Source organism: Neolamprologus brichardi, chromosome 6 (genome assembly GCF_056152115.1).
Source record: "Neolamprologus brichardi isolate AB-2024 chromosome 6, ASM5615211v1, whole genome shotgun sequence".
In the NCBI taxonomy this organism is placed as follows: Eukaryota; Metazoa; Chordata; class Actinopteri; order Cichliformes; family Cichlidae; genus Neolamprologus; species Neolamprologus brichardi.
Genome location: NC_142109.1, coordinates 8,803,049 through 8,823,945, shown reverse-complemented (window position 1 = coordinate 8,823,945; position 20,897 = coordinate 8,803,049). Strand labels below are relative to the sequence as shown.

General features: G+C 38.6%; 1 protein-coding gene across 2 annotated transcripts; it reads right to left on the bottom strand.

Annotated features, from left to right (window-relative positions):
• Positions 1 to 757: 757 nt before the first annotated feature.
• LOC102784583 (perforin-1-like) lies at positions 758 to 17,133 on the bottom strand. 2 transcript variants are annotated; one of them, XM_035913642.2, is made up of 11 exons: positions 17,051 to 17,103; positions 16,831 to 16,929; positions 14,553 to 14,831; positions 14,376 to 14,455; positions 14,077 to 14,089; positions 13,586 to 13,743; positions 13,369 to 13,507; positions 13,210 to 13,290; positions 12,025 to 12,515; positions 8,675 to 8,768; positions 758 to 1,375 (listed from the first exon to the last, which is right to left on the bottom strand). In XM_035913642.2, the coding sequence occupies exons 3-11, from the start codon at positions 14,814 to 14,816 to the stop codon at positions 1,163 to 1,165; spliced, it is 1,533 nt and encodes a 510-aa protein (XP_035769535.2). In that variant the 5' UTR covers positions 14,817 to 14,831; positions 16,831 to 16,929; positions 17,051 to 17,103; the 3' UTR covers positions 758 to 1,162. The 2 variants fall into 2 exon arrangements, with proteins under 2 accessions (XP_035769535.2, XP_006804379.2); XM_006804316.3 differs by lacking the exon at positions 16,831 to 16,929 and having other exon boundaries at positions 17,051 to 17,133.
• Positions 17,134 to 20,897: the final 3,764 nt, after the last annotated feature.

Here is a 20,897-nt window from a genome sequence, read left to right as displayed (position 1 = left end):
GTTAATTGTAATTGCTGTTAATCATAGAATGATGATGAACCAGGTCTTATGTAGTAATAGAAGGTCTTGAAATTGTTTCTCAATCAATAGCCCTATTATATTTGTATCTCTGAACTACTGGACTATAAACAAAAGTGGCTGTAATTCCAAAAGCAATTTGCGCAATTCTTTTGTTAGAGTTTGGGCCTGCATTCACCCTGTGGTGTTGGGGAATTATGAACACATAAAATGATCATCATTGATTCAGGAGTCATGGAATAGCATCTGGAAAGTGTCTGATGCCATTGCTTTATTTTTTAGAATGAGAATTAAAATATCCTCAGGTACCCCGAAACCGCAGAAACAGCCCAAACAGAAATATGCAATCTGTTTCAGTCCTATATACTATATTTTTATGTATGTTTGCACATTTTAGTAAATTACTTCATTTATATGAATAAAATATCATATAAATGATGGATGGTTTCCTTTCCCCCCCCCCATTATATAACAATAAACTGAATATACTAAATTGATTAACTTCTTAATCAACTTAGATTTTGGAGTCAAAAATTATTAAACAGAGCTTCTTAGTGGTAGTAACTTAATTTTATATGTAGTGCTAATTCATAGTCACAGCCATATGGAGGTTCTTTATGTACAGTGTGATCATTAGAGAGCGAAACCAAATGCTCTAAAAATTCCCCATGAGGATGTCTTCAATGGAGTGACAGCCACAGTCACTACATCTGTTTAGGAAACTTCAATTGCACTTCAGTCAGTCCAACATAATATAACTTTATTTACATGAGAAGATTAAGCAAAAAATTATGCAACAAGGATTTAACAGTTTTTGAACAGCTAGTCGATGAGAGTACACAATATCTGATTAGATATGTGTGTTCACAGACCTATATTTAAAATTAACATGTTGAAATTTAGAAAGTGCTTTTTTAAATTTCAACTATATGTAATGCTGTCAGTGTATGACTATAATCATGATTTATTTGATCAAAGAATAACTAAGTGATAAAAATGTACATTACATGAAGTAAACCTGAATCATATCATTTCCCAGTGTTAAGAGAACAAGTACATAAACTCATCTGTAAATAAACTCATGTGATCCTTTACGTTGCAAGTTCAACAGATCTGATACAGATATTAGTTACAGCATTTGTAACTATGGTGAAGGTGTATAGCGCTCACACTTCTCTCCTGTCAGATGAGGGTCGCAGATCAGAGTATAATGAAGCGCAAAGCGACCTCCACTGTCTGAGCATCTAATTGTGTTGCTCCCCGCCCTCAGGTACTCCTTACATAATACCAAAAGATCATTAGAACCAATATTGTCCTCATCCCAAATCTGGACCTCCAAAAGTGACTCTGTGTTTACCTTGATAAGAAAAAAAAATGAAAACAAGATGTGATTTACTCATACTTTAAATATTCAGCTGAGATTTGGGGGTTATAGAAATGGTGAGAAGAGCAGACCTAAAGGGCAAAATATTTAATCACACTGATTCTTGAAAGCATATTCTTTGCACAATTAAATATGAATGCTCTAATACACACCCCAAATTGGAAGGTCTGTTTGATGAATTGTGATGCCAAAATATAGCTGTCCCATTGTAAAGTAAAACCTTGTGCAGTACAGCAAACAACAGAGACAAAGCTGCTCTGAGCACAGAATTGCATTGTACCATATTATCTATGGATCTGTCTAAGGTGCTGGATGCAGTGGATCATTAATTGCTGCTGAATAAACGTATTAATACTTGTGTTCATTCTAAGGCTGCTATTTGGTTCAGAATTTTCCCTGTGAATACAATTCAGTGTGTCAATGTCATAAAAAAAAGACCATTTATCTGATTTCTTAAGCGCCCACAGAATTCCATTTTTAAACTGATTTAGTTCTTTATGTTTATAAATTATTTGGGTATGGGCATCCCCAAAAAACTAGTCTATGATAACAATACTGCCGTTTTTACACTTGATTCCTCAGTGGTGCAGGAAGTGCAAGAACTTCGTACTGCATTTCACAACCCGCTCTCCTGTATTTAAAGCCATTTTTGTAATGTTCCCAAAACAGTTTAAGAACTCAAAAGCTCACCCACATGGGTTTGATTATTTTAGCATCCAGGGGTTAAATAAATTGAAAAGGGTAGACTTATTGAGGTATATACAGTGGTGTGATGTGAAGTGTTTGCCTCCTTCCTGATTTTTTTGTATGTTTGTCACACTTAAATGTTTCAAAAGAAATACTAATATTAGACAAAGACAACAGAAGTAAACACAAAATGCAGTTTTTAAATGGGAGTCCACGTTGTCAGGCAGATCTTATTTAAGTAATTTCTTGATTGAGAACAGGTGTGGCAGCAATCAGGCCTGAGTGTGGCTAAAGAAATTGAGCTTTCCAAAGATTTATTTTTCCCCTTAATAACAAACACCTTCATTTAGAAACTGCATTATGTGTTTACTCGTTCTATCTTTGTCTAATATATTCAAGTGTGACAAACACACACAAAAATAGAAAATCAGGAAGGAGGCAAAAACCTTTTCACAACATTATAGATACATGACAAGCTTTTCTTTAACGTATACACTGCTAATCTTATTAGAAACGTCAAAGCTTTGCCTTTACTTTAGAAATAAATGCTGGAATCGATGTTTAATAAGGTGCAAAACAAAGGCAAACTGTTACTTATAAATGCTAACTAAACTGGGAAAAAACTAAGAAAATGGTGCATGCTGTGATGGAAAATTTGTGCTTCACCTTATCTAACCGCTGTTGACTTTTGATATGTAATTGTAACTTTTTTGTACAAAGAAAGAATGTATGAAGAGGGGAAAACACTTCATTATCAAGCTGGTGCCTACATGATGTTGAGAATTTCACTCCCAAACATTGAATAGACAAAGATTTTATCCACATGACGACTATAAAGGAGCTGTTGTAAGTTTGCCTTTTTGTCAATGCTGGTGCGAACCCTGTTCATGCTGTATTGATCTCTTTGCAAAGCCCCTTTAACCCTTGGATGCACAACCTACCAATACCTACACTCTATACAGCATACAGCTCCTCCTCCCTCCCCCCACTTGGTAGGTCAGATCCTAACCTGATTCACCTCACTCCCCGCTATGTGCCAATTGTGAGGAGGGAACCTGTGACCACGAGGACTGTTAGGAGGTGGTCAGAGGAGGCCTTAGCGGAACTACAGGGCTGTTTCGAGGTGACCAACTGGGAAACACTCTGTGAGCCTCACGCCGAGGACATCAATGGGCTTACTGAGTGTATCACAGACTACATAACTTTCTGCACCGACTCCATTGTTCCAGCTCAGACTGTTCACTGTTACCCAAATAACAAGCCGTGGGTGACTAAGGACATCAAAGCCCTCCTCAACAAGAAGAAGAGGGCTTTCAGAGGGGGCAATAAAGAGGAGGTGAGGAAGGTCCAGGTGTTACTAAAGGACAAGATCAGAGAGGCTAAGGACAATTACAGGAGGAAGCTTGAGTGAAGACTCCAGCAGAACAGCATGAGAGAGGTGTGGAGGGGCATGAAGACCATCACCGGATTCAGGCCAACCAACAGCAGGGGAGCTGAGGGAGGTGAGAATAGAGCTAACGAGTTGAATTTGTTTTTCAATAGATTCGACACCACAGTGTCTGCTCACACCCCCACAACCTCACCTGTAGTCAGCCTGGAATCCAGAGCCACACCACTGTGCCAGCCTCTCTCTTCACATGGCGCTGTTGCCTCCTGTGAGATTCCTGACACCCCTCCCCCACCCATCACCTTCACTCAATACCAGGTTGAGATGCAAATGAGGAGACTTCACTTAGGCAAGTCTGCTGGACCAGACGGAGTGAGTCCCCTCGTCCTCAAGACCTGTGCCCCCCAGCTGTGTGGAGTCTTTCATAAACTGTTTATGCTGAGTCTGAGTCTGCAGAGGGTACCAGTGATGTGGAAGACATCATGCCTCGTCCCTGTACTAAAGACGCCACATCCCAGTGGCCCCCAGGATTACAGGCCCATGGCACTGACCTCCCACATCATGAAGACCCTGGAAAGGCTCATCCTGGACCAGCTGAAACCCATAGTAAGACCACATCTGGATCCCCTTCAGTTCGCTTATCAGCCTCGTCTCGGAACTGAGGACGCCATCATCTACCTGCTCAATCGTGTCTACACCCATCTGGACCAGCCGGCAAGCACTGTGAGGGTCATGTTTTTTGACTTTTCTAGTGCTTTCAATATGATCAGGTTGACTCTCCTGGGTGATAAGTTAGCAGCGATGCAGGTGGGTGCTTCTCTGGTGTCCTGGATTGTTGATTGCCTGACAGGGAGACCACAATATGTATGTCTTCCACATTGTGTGTCTGACAAGGTAATCAGCAACACAGGGGCGCCACAGGGGACTGTCCTCTCCCCCTTCCTCTTCACCCTCTACACCACAGACTTCAGCCACTGCACAGAGACCTGCCATCTTCAGAAGTTTTCTGATGACTCTGCGGTGGTTGGATGCATCAGCAGGGATGATGAGACAGAGTACCGGGCTGTGGTCGACTCCTTTGTCACGTGGTGTGAGCAGAATCATCTGCAGCTCAACGTGGCAAAGACCAAGGAACTGATCGTGGACTTCAGGAAGACCAGGAAACACTTGACCCCTGTTTCAATCCAGGGGGTCAGTGTTGACATTGTGGAGGACTATAAATTGACAATAAACTGGACTGGGCTAAAAACACCACAGCCAGAGTCGTCTCTATTTTTTGTGGCGACTGAGGTCCTTCAACATCTGCCAGAAAATACTGAGGATTTTCTACGAGTCTGTTATGGCCAGTGCGATCCTCTATGCTGTTGCATGCTGGGGGAGCAGGCTGAGGGTAGCAGATGCCAACAGACTCAATAAACTAATCCGTAAGGCCAGTAATGTTGTGGGGATGGAACTGGACTCTCTCAAGGTGGTGTTGGAGAGGCAGATGTTGTCCAAAATAAAAACAATGTTGGATAACACCTCCCACCCACTCCATGACATGCTGGTCAGTCACAGAAGCACGTTCAGTGAGAGACTGAGAGTACCGAAAAGCACCACTGAACGACACAGGAAATCTTTCCTGCCTGTGGCCATCTCCCTGTACAACACATCCACTTAACACACTGGTTACTGCTACAACTACACATGTTTCTTTTCCAGCTATTTATTAATGAGTGACTGTAACTAATATATATATATATATATATATATATATATATATATATATATATATATATATATATATATATATATATATATATATATATATATATATATATATATATATATATATATATATATATATATATATATATATATATATATATCACAGCAAGACTTCAGACACAAAACCCCGAGGCTTTCATTATTATATCTGGAGACTTTAATCATGCCACACTGGATTCTACTCTGGCTGCTTTTCACCAGTTTGTGAATTGTCCCACAAGGAGCAACAGGACAATGCTGGGCATCCTCTGCACACGGCCATAAACAACCAGAAGAGTCTGTTCAGTGACAGGTTGCTTCTCCCAAAGACAAGAACCAACAGACTTAAAAACTCCTTTGTCCCACACGCCATCAAACTGTTTAACTCCTCTCTGGAGGGGAGAGGGAGGGGAAACAGGAGGCCAAAGGAGGGGGGAACAACTAAGCTGTAGTGCCTCTTCTCTTCACTGTGCAATTACCTTTTGTGCAATACTTTTTGTTAATAATCAGCGGTGCAATAGACTCCATACTTGAAATGTGCAATTCACTTGTATTTTTATTTTTATTTTTATTCCTATTTATTCTATTTATCCCCTTTGTATATTTTATCTATATATGTCTTTGTATTTATATATGTGTGTGTATATATATATATATATATATATATATATATATATGTAATATTCTTAACTCTGTAACTTCTGTCGGTGCTGTGCTTTTTGGAAAACAAATTTCCCAGAGGAACCCACCCGAGGGATTAATAAAGTTTTATCTTATCTTATCTTAGTTAGCGTATTGTCTGTCTTGTTAATGTTGGTTTATAATGGAGCACTGTAACAAAAAAATAATTTCCCCCAGGGATCAATAAAGTATTCTGATTCTTCCACGAGTGGGGTCAAAAATGACCGCAAATACAATCAATGCATTTTGCTATGAACTCAGTTATTCTTCAAAATCTTTAGAACGAAGAGTTGTAATATTTTCATATTTGAGGTATTCCTCATAAAACATGTTTGTGACATGAGACCCTTTTGATTTCTATTCATTTTTTTCATTAATTTTAAGAAATTGCAGTTTTTGTATCACTTGTATCACTTTTGTAAGCTTGCTCAGCATATACTGCAGAAGCTGGGTCTTCCCTCTGAAAGGCACAAGTTGTTCATCCACTGTAACACAATCACTGAGGATGAATTTCTGCCTGCAGTTGACCAGGCCCCATATGTAGCAGAAAGCTGCCATGTGGTTTGTTTTCAGTCAGTAGGCTCTGGTCGTCTTGTCATCAAAGTGCAAGAAACGGCAAATATCTTTAAATCTTTGAATTGACATAGTGGCCTTGTACAATGGGTTATGCAGAGGACTCCCAAAAAACACACCGACTGGTACATCCCAGTTCTTCTCACTTCCTACAAGAATGGTCAATCAAATGAAGGCCAGCTTATGTTTGATTACATTTTTCCAATCTTTCCCCTGTCTGTGGCTACTCTTCGTGCCTCTATGTTTGTGCATGTCAGCACCTCTACTATTATATTATCAGACATGAACATCTTCCATGCATCTATTAGGGAGACAGTACTAAACCCAGGTGCAAGCCCTGACTGACTTATTCAGAATATTGTGGCTAGAGCAGTAAGAGGGGCTCATTCTGTTAGCCTCAATATCCATTTCCTCTTCAGAGGACTCATCAGAGGACTCCTCTGTATCTGACTGGCTAGATTCTAGATTCTGAGTCTATGCCTCCGATGGGCTCTTCATCTCATCAGTCCTGGATCATTTGTAGGGCAAGGTCCACAGGGATCCTAGCTAGCCTCATAGCAGCGATGTTACTTTAGATATTAAATAATAAACATCAGAAAGGACAATGTTTGAAATGCACAGAAAACTATAAATCATGTATGTTACTGTGTAAAAATGAATTCCTGATCCATCAGAACTGTAAGTGGGACAGTTAGAGTTGCTAAGAATTAAAGGTTCATAGAAGATTCCATAGGAACTGCTTGGGGTCATTTTTGACCCCACTCGTGGAAGAGTGGGGTAGTGATACAAAAACTGCTTTTATTTTAAATTAATAAGAAAAAAATAAATAAAAATGCAAATGGCCTCATGCTACAAACATATTTTATGAGGAATACCTGGAATATGAATATACAACTTTTCATTTTAAGATTTTGAAGAAAAATAACCCGTGGGGTCATTTGTGAAAAATCAGTTTGGTCTTGCTGCTCAGTTTATTTTTTCCACAATGGCAAAACTGAACACACTGAACACAGGAAGAGTGACTGTCAAAATAAAACAGGAAACACAGACTGAGACACACAGGCTTGACACAGGAGCCGGGAAGAAACAGACATGGAAACGAGAATAGCGTTAGGGGTGAAACAAAGAGAGGCATAGGGGAACGAGTAAGGGAAATGACACAGAGAAAACCAATTAAGACACTGAGGGTAGTCCTGGGTATCGTCACTGATTTCTCTAATCGATTTGGCTCTGATTCACAAGGTCTGAACAAGGTTTGAATCAGGGAAATTTGCCTCAGACAGTCAGAAATATTATCATTCTGATCCTTTATCAGTACTGACACTTATGAGACTTCATCAAAGGTGTAAACAACACTGCAGATGCCTCTGTGTCAAAGTAACTGAGGATAAAACACAGAAAAATATGCAGGAGATTTTCTATCTAATGTGAAGCATCTTCTTTTGCTGCTGGTTCAGTGAATTTTGGTCAGAGATTGACAAAACCTGGAGGATCAGAATCTGTAAGACGTTGGCTTTCAGCCCCAACGGTGTGTCTGTGTACATGTTGGGTGAGAAAAAGACATCTCACAGATTCTGATGTGTTGGGTCCACGATTTGTGTTTACGTCTTTGTGCAGAATCCGTTTACCTGCTGTAACTGTTTTAGCTGTTTAGTGGTTGTTGAAATAGTTTTGTGAGTTTTAACCTGAGACTCTGGCGTTTCTGGCAAAATACATTTATATTTAAAAATTGTTTCAGGATTTAATGAATCGATATCGTGTTATTTAAGCTAAAAATTGATCTTAATCGGAAAATCCCTAACCGAGGGTGAGAGAGTGAGAGACCCGAACACACACACACACACACACACACACACACACACACACAGGGAGACGTAAAGACAGATGACATGACAGACTCTCATGAGAGACAAAGACACAAAAGGGGCCTAGTTGACAAGAACAAAATAAACCAGAATATGAATATAAACTTGGAGACACAACAAGAAGTAAACGCAAGACTAAAATGTATAAAACTTAAATCATTAAAACCCAAAGAACAAATCAAATAGAAAATAAGCTAAAATATCTTGGTCATAGACCCAGACATCTGACAATAAGACATTTTTGACAATTAAATATACAGAAAGAAATAATTATAGGATAAAAAGACACAAATATAAAAACAGGTTTAATCTTCCTTAAAAAAGTTTACTGACCGTGCGGAGCAAATAGTTACCACTCCAAGTAGGGTAGTTTGACTGGATCATTTCAGTCTTGCCAATGAAGGAATCAATCTTTAATACAACATAGCTGTGAAGAAGTAAAGAAACAAAGAGGACAAGTTGATTAAATATTACTGCTTGAAGGAAATGCTTTTAGCATTGTGCAGCATCCTGTGCAAGAAGTTCACAGGCATGAAGAGGGCAGAGTAGAACAGGCGATAAAGAAAAGAGAAAGCTAACAAACCATTTTGGGCTAAATTTTTAAAAAATCTGCCAAAGCAATCAAGAAGCAGCTAAGCAGCAAGGTAACAAGGTACAGTTAGATCCATAAATATTTAGAAAAAGACAGCTTTTTTCCATTTTTGGTTCTGTACATTACCACAATAAACTTTAAATGAAACAACTGAGATGCAGTTGAAGTGCAGAATCTGAACAAAAAGATTGCAGAAAAATGTGAGAAACTAAAGCATGTCCCTTCATTTCAGGGGCTCAAAAGTAAGTGGACAAATTAAATAACTGAAGATAAAATATTTGTTTCTAATACTTGGTTGACATCACCAGATACAGGATTTCCTTCTTTTTAATGCTCTTCAGTTGCTGTTTGTTTGTGGGTCTTTGTGTCCAAAGTTTAGTCTGTCTGAAGTGAAATGCTCACTTAGGTTGAGATTACTTGACCGACTTAGCCGTTCAAGAATATTCCACTTTTTTGCTTTAATAAACTGCTGGGTTGCTTTGGCTGTATGGTTTGAGCCGTTGTTCATCTGCATTATGACACATAGAATAGGGTGAACAAGTGGGTCTTTAACTTAGCTTTGAAAAAAGAAAAAGCATGGTCCCAACAGTTTTTCTCCTGGCTTTAGGAACCTTTAGAAGGCCAGAGTCTTGAGATTGGAGAGCATGGGAAGAAACATAGAGGTGCCAAGTTCAGAGAAATATGAGGGTGCCGAACCATTTAAAGCCCCTTAAAATCTTTAAATGGTTTGGCAGCACCTTAAAATCTGCTTAAACCTGACAAGGCACCCAGTAAGAGATTTCAGTACCGGAGTAATGTTCTCATATTTCCCAGTTTTGGTTAAAATGTGAGCAGCTGCATTTTGTACCATCTGTGAACGTCAAAAACTTTTCTTTGGTAGCCCAGAAAGGACAGCATTACAATAATTAATGCGTAAAGACACAAATGCATGGACAAGAACCTCTGGAGTGTCAAGTTATAAAACTCGTATGATTTTAGCGATGCTTCTTAGGTGATAAAAGGCAGTCCTTGAATACCTGTCCATCTGAAACATGTTTTGGACACCACTGTAAAAATGGTTAACTTTGTGAAAGCCAGGCTCCAACGCAACAAATAAGCAGGGAACATGAGACTTTATTATTGCACAGAGAGGTTTACTGGCTATCAAGAAAGTGCTGACCCATTTCTTTGAGCTGAGGGATGAACTTAAAGTTTTCTTCTGTAACCATCCCTCTGAGCTGCCTGAACATTTGCATAATGAAGAGTACCTTACATACCTGGCTTATCTGTGGCTTATACATTTTCTTGTCTGAATGAGCTCAGTCTTGGATTACAAGGTGTTTCTGCAGCCATATTCAATGTTCAAGATAAAGCTGAGTCCATGATAAAGGAGTTAAACCTTTGGAAGAACTCCATGGACACAAACAACACAGAAGTCTTTCCCATGCTGCATGATTTTCTGTGCTTAAATGATCTCACACTCACACAGTGTGAAGCACAACTGTAACATGCACCTTGGGGAGCTGGTGGCGCAGTTATGCCAATACTTTCCAGAAACAAAAGGGTCAAATGACTGGATGTGTCACGTATTCAAGGCCATGCCTACTTTGTTATCAGTGGCTGACCAGGAAAGCCTGATTGAGATCGCCTGAGATAGGTTTCTAAAAGTTGAATATGCTCAAAAGACCCTGGCAGATTTCTGGATAGTACTGTGCACTGAAAACCTTGCGTTGGCTAAGTGCTGTCAAGACTGATGCCTTTGGCCACCACATGCTTATGCAAAAGTGGATTTTCTGCTTTAACAAACATGAAAACAAAATACAGAACAAGACTTTCTGTGGAAAACAATTTAAGACCTTTACCAAATTGAGCCCAAGCACATCCATCACATTAAATAAAGTTCTGTTTAATGAAAGTTCACATCTAGTCTTTATGGTCTCGATTCTAATAAATCTTTTGATACACTGCCAGTATTAAGTAGGAAAGTCATTATCTTTAGGTGGGCGATAGAACACTGTAATTAGAATCACATCATATAAGGCTTATGTGATTTACTCATGAAAGTGGCCACTTTCATATATTGTTCTAGTAAGTATACAAGTTTCATTTATATGATTTTTTAAGGGATCTTATATCTCTTTTCACTCTTGTATGCTTTTCATACAAGTTTCACACAAGACAGATACAAACTTTAGAAGAACCTCAACATCACTGGGTAAAATGCCATTTTGGTGCACCAACAGAAAACGTATAGTTCAGGTAACCAGCAGGCCTTTGCACTTTAAAGACACTGGCGTACTTGAAGGACACATGAACACATACAGCGATCCACAGCTAAGACTTGTGCACAGAAATCTGTAGTGACTGTACATGTAAACATTTTTAATTGCTTCATTGCTTTATTGATACTGCTTTTACATGAACTGCTGACAAAATTAAAGTTATCTCTTTCCAGACTGGAAGAGGAAAGTGGTAGCACACAGTGTGCATTGACTTTCCTTGTGCAGGTATATGACAAACAGCAACAGTCACCCACTTTCTTAAATCCACTCACTCTCACAAGCTCAGTCATAGTGGCTCTATTGCTTACTAATCACTGTCCAACCACTGTAAATTCACTGTAACTGCCTTCTCCTCAAAATGTTTGTTAAACTGACCAAGCTTACATAGACTGGATATAACTACCAATTCAAGCTGTGTAGATCATTTATCTATTTTAGCCCCAAATGTTCCTAACAAACAGTACAGGATTGTCCCTGGTGACTATAGTTACACAAATGTAATCTACAATCTCAGTACCTATATATATTACAGATGATTTTAACAATGATTCAAGGAGCTGAATTCCTGAAACTGAACCAAAATGATGCTCCTTATACTTTCCTATATTTATTAGGGCATATTATTAGGGCAAAGCATCGTGCCATAGCAGTGGGTAGCATATGAGATGTGAGCCCACTGAGGCGGGATACAGGCCAGTCCTTCTGCAGGGACAAAAACTGTGAATTTAATTATCCTGGTTTTGGATAAGGAAACAACTCAAGATGTCCTGGTATTCTGAGAATTTAAAAACATACTGTCAACTTTCAGGTCCTGACCTCAGCTTACTCACCTGTCAGACGTACTCCAATCATCTCCCCACAGATCCCAGGCTTGAATTTTGGTCACATTCAGTAGCCCCCTCCTGGCTTGTATAGGACAGCAGTTGGAAGCCAGGTTATTGGGGTGCTGACAAGTTGGTTTTTTTTTTGAGGAAAGCATGATGTTATCAGATAAGTACTTCTCTATGGCAGTCTTCATCTCTTCCTTTTTTGCCTCAGTTGGCATCAGCTCATGCAGTGCCAGAAGGGAGTACGAAACAGTATCTGGGAGATCCTTCAAGCTGTTCAGCCAGTTTCTGAAGCCCACAGAGTCATCAACATTGAGGGCAAAATCCCCTGACCAATCATTGCCTCCTATCACCTCAGTGTGGTGTTGATGGAGACCAGCACCATACCTAGTAGTGTAATCCTGGTTTTGTAGGACCTTCATACAAGACTGTTCAACATATATTTTTTCCTTCCCCAAGCCGACCGAAAATCCCTTTGATAAACAGGCGTGAACCTGAAAGAGAGAAACACAAATGCCATGTATATTTAATAGCTACACACTAAATGGCAGTTTGGTGTTTTCATGTCTGTATTTTATTGCTGCTTTTCCTAAAATAATGGTTTTCTCCACCACTTATCTGCCAGCTAGAAGAAGATTTTTGGTAAAATAGTAGATATTTAACTACAGACAAAATAAAATTTTACAATTCTTCAGTCAGGAAGCAATGCAGAAAATTAAAGCCATTTATGTTTTGATCCAGTTTATCTTGTTTTATAGCAGAGGATGTTTTTTTCCTTCATCATACTCAGAATGTTATATGACAGAATACATTAGATTTTGTCTTGAAAAGATGATCTATCTGAAAGTCAACTGATCTACTTATACTTTATTTAGAATAAGAGTTTTTTTAATAAGGTTACTGAGGGCAAAGAACAATTACATACAGAACTAAAATCATTATTGAGCTTGCATTGTTTTCAATGTGCACCACTATTCATAGTTGGATTTGTTGGATGTGAAATTCCACAATGACTAAATGTAATTTAAACAATTTAGTTTAATCATCGACTAGACAATGAGGATTTTCATGAAACTGCCATCACTGTAAATCTGTGCGCACCGGGTCTTTCATGGTAGTGGTAACGTAATGTGTGTAAATGAAGTGTGTGCAGTCTGTGGGCAGGCACATCTGCTTCATGTACAGTACCTCATGTGAGTTTAGTTGGTTCAGGGTGGACAAACAGGTTCGTGCAGCTGTGATTCTCCTTAGTTGGCCCCCAAGGAAAACCTGCAATTTGGTACAATATTGTTATCTATAAAAAAAAAAAAAGTGTGTGTGTGTGCGCGCGCGCGTGTGTGTCTTAACCTTGTGGATGTAGTGCGTGCCATAGGTATGTATCAGTTTATCATACTGATCACTGGTGGAGGAATTGTAGTGACTTGGCAGATTGTCCACATCCCTCTTGAACTCTGGGCTTAAAGGTGGTCTGCTTGCTACACGGAAACTAGACACAAAGAGACTAATTAGGTAATTATCTTAACAGAAACTAACTAACTGACAGGAACTTATTTTCAGAGCCTACCTATAATATTTGCAGGTGATGCCATGTACACTGAAGGTGTACCGATCCTCTGCAGCCCTTGCTGCAGCAAATTTAAATGCTTCGGAACGTGTTCCTCCCACAAACAAGCGATCATCCAGAACTATATTGAAATTTAGGCCATCGTGACCAAGCATATCCTGCATTACATACATTATAAGTTATAATATAATCATTCAGGGAACGTAACATAATCACTTCTTTTTTTCTAGGTTCCTTTGTTCAGATGCTGTATCTCATTTGTCATGGATTCCTGATCACATTATTAAAAGAAAAGTGCATTTTTTTTATTCAACACAATATACTTTTTAGCATTGGGTGAAATTAAATATATTGAGATATGAAATATTTAAGATTTCATGTTTTCTTTAGTGCCATGCTGGAGATTAAAAAAAAGCAGCAAGTTGTGTTTTATTATTTAATCGATTGAAATATTAATTGTATTTCAATAATAGGTGTAATATGTTTCATACCGTCATCAGTGAGCTGTGGATACAATGCAAAGGAAGGGATCTCTGTTAAATTTCACTACTGATTTCTTCAAACAGTTCAAACTATTTACAAATCAACAGAGGATGTTAATGGGACATTTAGCTTTTACACTTTATTAAAGATATTAAAAACAAATTAGGATCCAGAAGAATATTGTTACATTATTTTATTTGTCCATGGCAAATTTGATGCCAGCTTTTATGGTGAGGCACAAGTCTTTACATAAAAGACATGAAGGCTGTTAGTCTTTTAGTAATTATAACATGGTATAATACTATACCTAATAGAGTTGTGTACACTGCTGTCAACAGGAGTGCTGCACTGGCTGAATGCACGCCAGTCCACTACAGAGACTGGCACCTGAAAATAGAAGACAGAATACCATGATTAATAAGTACAAGCTATGTGTAAGCCATGTTTAACTCACTGCACAGAATTATTTATTCATTTATTTTACTTTCTGCAGCCTGTTGCCTTGAAGGCGGTTGGTACAGAGAGTACAGTCGCCATCTGGAGTCATGTAGGTCCTCACATCAGCCACATAGGCTGATGTTCGCCTCAGGGTGACTAAGTTGAATCCCTCCCCCACCAGGTTGTAACCTGGTACAAAGGGAGCAGACTCGCACTCGCTGTTGTTCCCAGTTTGACAGGAGAGAACAGGGGAGTTGTATGACAGAAGGAGGATCAGGCAGAGAGGAGGTGGGGTTGAAAAGAAGAGCATGGCTGCAGTCACAGACTGAAAGGTGGGAGAGATAAAGATTTTCAGTTAGGTCCATATTTTCTTTTATACAGCAACACATATTTTGTAACTTTAGTTGTGTACCCAAAAATGCATATCTATGAAATATACTAAAGTTAAAATTTGCGGGATTAATTTTTGCATTATTTAATAATTAGGTCCTGAGAGGATCAAAAGTGCTGCTTTTCTGTTCCGAAGCTGTGGCTTTGAACCAATGAGGTGGTTAAAGGACTTTCCACTTGTCCCTTTTTAAGTGACTGCAAACAAAACAAGTCCATTGAAGATGAGGCCACCTCAAATTTTTCTTGTAAAAGGGAAAAAACACTGTTGACATCTGTGAAAAAAGGCCTGAACTTTTACAGAAGACAGGATATGATAAAGACAAATCCCAAATGTCAACATTCAGCCAAGTGAAGAACAACCTACAGCAGGTAGGAGTTATGCAATATTGCCAAGTATTCACTCACTCATCCAAATCACTGAAGTCAGGTGCTCCAATCACGTTTGACCACAGATGTATAAAATCCAGCACCCAGGCATGCAGACTGTTTCTACAAACATTTGTGAAAAAATGGTTCGCTCTCAGGAGTGTGGCACCATAATAGGATGCCACCTGTGGAAGTTCAGATAGGAAATTTCCTCACTACTAAATATTCGACAGAGTGGTATAAGTTTTTTTTTTTTAGTGGTAGTATAACAAAGTGGAATCGATTGAGAACGACAGCAACTCAGCCACTAAGTGGTAGGAGTAAAACCGCGTGACATGCAAGAGTAGGGTTAGTGGATGATGGAACACATAGTGCACAGAGGTTGCTGACTTTCTGTAGAGTCTGCAGATATCCAAACTTCGTGTGGCCTTCAAATTATCTCAAGAACAGGGCATAAGGAGCTTGAGTGGGTTTCTATGGCCGAGCAGCTGCATCTAAGCCTTACATGCTTCAGCATACCAAGATTTTAGACAATTTCATGCTCCTAACTTTGTGGGAACACTTTGGGGGTTCTAACACAAGGGTGCATCAGTACATAAAGCAAGGTCCATAAACTCATGGACGAGCAAGTTTGGTGCGGAAGCGTGGCCTCCACAGAGTCCTGACCACAATCCGATAAAACATCTTTGGGTTGAATTAGAGCAGATACTGCAATTCAGTGTCTGACAAATGCATTTCTGGAAGATTGGATATAAATTACCATAAAAGCATTCCGAACCTGGTGGAAAGTCTTCCTAGAAGAGTTGAAGCTGTTATAGATGAAAAAGGGTGTGCTGAAACCAAACTAAGCTTAAGCTCAATTTAAACATATTATAATGTGTATGAAAAAATCTTTTAATCTTTTCACTGTATTTGTAACAATAGTTCAAATTCATTCAAAACAGCTGGGAAGCTGTGTAAAATTTAATGAAAGCAGAGTGAATACCATTTAAACTCTATGCTTAACTGAAAATAGTAAATGTACCATATTTAACAGACTGAGAAATGTTTTATGTAAAAAAATATAAAATTTACTTTCATGCCAGAAACACGTGTTAAAAAATTATGGACAGCAGCACATTCACCAATATGTTGCATCACTTCATCTTTCAATAGCACTCTTTGTTTTTGGGTTTTGAAATCCAAATATTTTTTTGTTCGTTTAGTTGGTTTTATCATATTTGCTGAAAGGGTTTCTGCTGCCAGATAGTTTGGCATCTCCTCTGCCATTTTTTTCATTGCTTTGGGTGATAAGTCTGGACTCCTGGCAGGTCCATTTGAAACCCTGAGTCTTTCAGTAAGAGTCATGCTGTTGTAATCGGTTCAGACTGTTCTCAGCTAAAGCTACAGATAACAACATTTTATCTGTTGTGAGCCTAACATTGCGTGCCAGAACAAAAACACTTGGCCCAAAGACATGGAGCCAGGTCAGGCCAAGTTGGCATATGATTGGCTGAGAGGTAAATTTGCAGTGCTGGCCGACAGATCAAGTGTAGTAGACTCGGCTGAGTGTGGAGCGAAGGATTTGCCTGTGGTGTGATCCACTGGACTACTGGCAGTGGATCCAACAACCCACCACCAAACCTGAAGCGCACCCAAATTCCAGATTCAGCTCATTAGCAGTTCTACTGGAAGACAAAATCCCTTTATTTTGTTAATATCCTTCCACTTGCCCCAGAATCAATCAGAATGAGATTATTTGTGGTAATAAATGAATAAATAACTTAAATAAATGTAATTATTACTCACGTTCTCATGAACTGGCAAGTCGTTATAAAAACGCACCCAAATGCAAAGTGAAATTATGTTTGTGAACTGCAGCAGCGACAGAATTTAAAGTCTGCCACAAGTGTTAAAGTCCAACAGCAGCATTCAAATTAACGCTTGCGTCACTCAGGATATTTACATTCATTGAATTTTTTTAAAGTGATTTTTGCTGTCTCAAAGTTGTTTCCTCTCAGATACTTAAATTTAAAGAAAAAGTGAATTGCAGGTCGATGAACAGTGAACATCTTAAGACTAAAAAGTCCTTGCACTGTGTGTGTGTGTGTGTGTGTGTGTGTGTGTGTGTGCTACTCTTTCATTTAAAAACAGGACATGAACTGTGAAGAGTTTTCTTTTCAAAATTGCCACCAGTAATTATAATGATGATTATTTTAAAAATAAACGTGTAATGTGAAAAAACATATTAACTAAAATAAAAATAAGAACTAGATTTTGGACATGTTTGAAAATGCAGTTAACTGAAACAATTATATAAGCTTGGAAAACTAAAAAAAAAAAAAGCAGAATAAAATAAAATAAATATAGGGAATATTCTTAGTTTTACCATCTGTTAGTTTGGTAAGGATTTAATCACAACCTGCCTAATGAGGCTTTGATAAATGTGTTCATTGAGACTTTAGATAAAAGACTGCAAGTCAACTGTTTTCAAGATGTAATGGCTGTACTGAACTCTTGACCCAATAAAAAAACGAATAAAATAATAAATGATAAAGAACAAAATAAACACTGAAATGTTTTTGTTTTACTTTATTAGTTTCTAACAATAAAAACTAAACTGAAACAAGAAAATCCACTTTGGAAATGACCTAAAACTAAACTGACTTAAAAGCAGAAAGTCGGAATGACGTTTTACACAATGTAATTAGTAAATACAAAACGTTTTAACTCTGTATTTAACATTTCCAAGGAATTCAGTTACAATAGTTGATACAATATTTTGCATTATTGATACAATTTATAATCCTATTAACCTTTTAATACCCACCCAGTCTCTGACAACATATTTAGGGTAGAGTTATGACTGTATTGTACCAACTTATTATCATGCATGAACCATTGTGTGATCCAGTTTATATTACAGTGCTATGAATCAAAAGTAAGGAGAAATGACTCAACTTTCATCAGCTGTGATGCAACGGTTGATAGTTGCTAAACTGAGATGCTTGTGACTTTTTCAGTGTAAGAACCAGGATGTTTCACAGCACTGGTTTCTTCTCCTGCTTCAGTGTCAGTCTGTAGATGGGGCTTAAGTTCACAGACAGCTGAATAGAACATGTCCTCAAAACCTTGGGGTGAAAACTGGTGTTATGCAAAACATCCTGTCTGGTTCCTGTACCACAATTACCATCAGAACTTTATTGACCTGTTTCCCTAACATCACTGTGATGACGGTACTGGAGAAAATAGTCTCAGCCTGCTGAAAACCACAAGTGAAAACATCTGTGCAATTCACAGACATGCCAAATCTGAAAGTGGATGACTGGACCATTTACATCCCCCTCTATTTATATTTATATTCTAACTCTGTAACATGCAACGATATTCTGCTACTGGAAACTGAATTTCCTGGAGGAACCCATCCGAGGGATTAATAAAGTTCTATAGAATTTAATCTAATCTAGAGACCTTAATTCCCCCTTGATAGCAATACCTACACATTAGGATCACTTTCTTTGATTTCTCAAGTGTATTTAACACAATTCAATTCAATTTTATTTATATAGCGCCAAATCACAACAACAGTTGCCTCAAGGCGCTTTATATTGTGCAGTAGATCGTACAATAATAGATACAGAGAAAAACCCAACAATCATATGACCCCCTATGAGCAAGTAATTCAGCCTCTGCTTGTCAGAGAGAAGCTACAGGAAATGTGTAGGAAAAATGTAAACCCTCCACCTACATGCAGAGGACAAAAACAAAAAATGCTGATTTAGGACATTTTCAGTGGTTTCATGTTTCAGACCTGAAATCCATGTCCATCTTTTATATACAGTCTGATAAAAACAAACCAAATCAGCCTCTAAAATGTTTCGCCTGTATAGAATAGTTTTCGATGGCCAAATTAGTTAGAAAAATACTATCTTTTTTACTATTTTATGCTATGCTAATTAAAAGTAGTAAAGAATGCATGCATACTTAAATATGTAAAAGTAACAGTTATATTTTGTTATTTTCAAGGCAGGAAACAGCTCGTAAAAGAGGTCAGGCCTGTTCACAAACAGCTGATTCTGTGAATGGGAAACAAATAAAGGCAACTGGGAGGAATCCAAGGACACTGCGTACGAGAAGTGACAGGAGATGGGGTGAAACAAGGGGAAACAAACAGGGCAAAGATAGCAATGGTAAAAACATCTGCCTTTGGAGAACACAGACTTTAGATTAAATATTTACAAACTGCAGAACCAACAGTAAATATTTGTGGGTACATAAACACACACACAGACACACACACACACACACACACACACACACACACACACAGACACACACAGACACACACACACACACACAGACACACACACTTGAAGAATCAACCCACAGGTAACATTTAAATCTTTCTGGAGTTTGAATAGAGAATACGATGAGACCTAACATGACAGACAGCAACAAGCAAACATTATATTGCACTGGAGGAGAGTAGTAATTGAGACAAAGCAACAATAAGGTTCCTTACCTTGGTCACTATTCAAGTGGTCATTTTCTCATAGATTTCCATAAAGTCAGGATTCATATTTAATCTAGAGCACAGGTGTCGAACTCCAGGCCTCGAGGGCCGGTGTCCTGCAGGTTTTATGTGTGTCCTTGCAGATTTAAATGGCTAAATGACCTCCTCAACATGTCTTGAAGTTCTCCAGAGGCCTGGTAATGAGCTCATCATGTGATTCAGGTGTGTTGACCCAGGGTGAGATCTGAAACCTGCAGGACACCGGCCCTCGAGGCCTGGAGTTCGACACCCCTGATCTAGAGCATCCTCTTTATAGCACGAGGCTGTGACCACTGAAAACCTTTCATCTGTCCATTACCATCCATTTCATTTTGTGCAATCCACTCTTCCATCTTCGTGCACAATCTTTTTAATTTATCACCACACCGTGTTTATGTGCTGAAAGAGAAATTATTTCCTTATTAAAACTGATTCTGAAATACAATTTCACTAATAACCGTGGCAGTTTGTCTTGAAAGAACAAATGTAATCTCCACATTTTGACTTTTTTCTCAAAATTTTGAGTCTATTTTCAAAATGGTCAATAATATTTCTTTTCTTAAATTGTACCCTGAGCTGAATTTGTGGTTATATTAACAAAATTTCTGGGTGGTGCAGAGGTTTGTGCTTTATTTTGGGGAAATACTTATATTGTTATACATCTTAGTGTCATATTAGTCTAATCTTTAGCACTAATTAGCTCTTATGTGTGCCTGTTGCACCGACACCGTTTATGAAGACAGTGAATCAAGGTAACTAGAATGAGCTGCTAAATTAGCACTCCATCATATCGTCCAAGTATGTAAACTTCTGGCTCCAAAAAACGAACATGACCAAAACGACACAAGCTTATGCTTCAAACTGCATAGCATGAATGAAATTAGTGTTTTGTTGGAATTGATTTCTTTTACTCTATTTGTGCATTGTGCAGCGTGTGCAGCAGAATACACACTCATGTGCAGACTGGAGTCAGGGTGCCCTGGAAAAGTACTGGAGGCTGTAAATTCTGGTGTGTGTGTAGGGAGGAGTTTTCCCTTCATCTCTCCACAGGGAGATGCCCACTGCAGGAGATGTATGATGAGAGAGAGCCACACCAAGTCCCAA

Bases quoted from the DNA above. Each gene is read 5' to 3' on its own strand.
- LOC102784583 (XM_006804316.3), bottom strand. From the start codon at position 14,816: ATGCTCTTCTTTTCAACCCCACCTCCTCTCTGCCTGATCCTCCTTCTG. The intron at 13,508-13,585 runs GTAGGCTCTGAA...CTTTGTGTCTAG, and splicing joins ATCACCTGCAAATATTATAG to TTTCCGTGTAGCAAGCAGAC. The intron at 12,516-13,209 runs GTACTGTACATG...TCTCTCTTTCAG, and splicing joins ACCAACTAAACTCACATGAG to GTTCACGCCTGTTTATCAAA.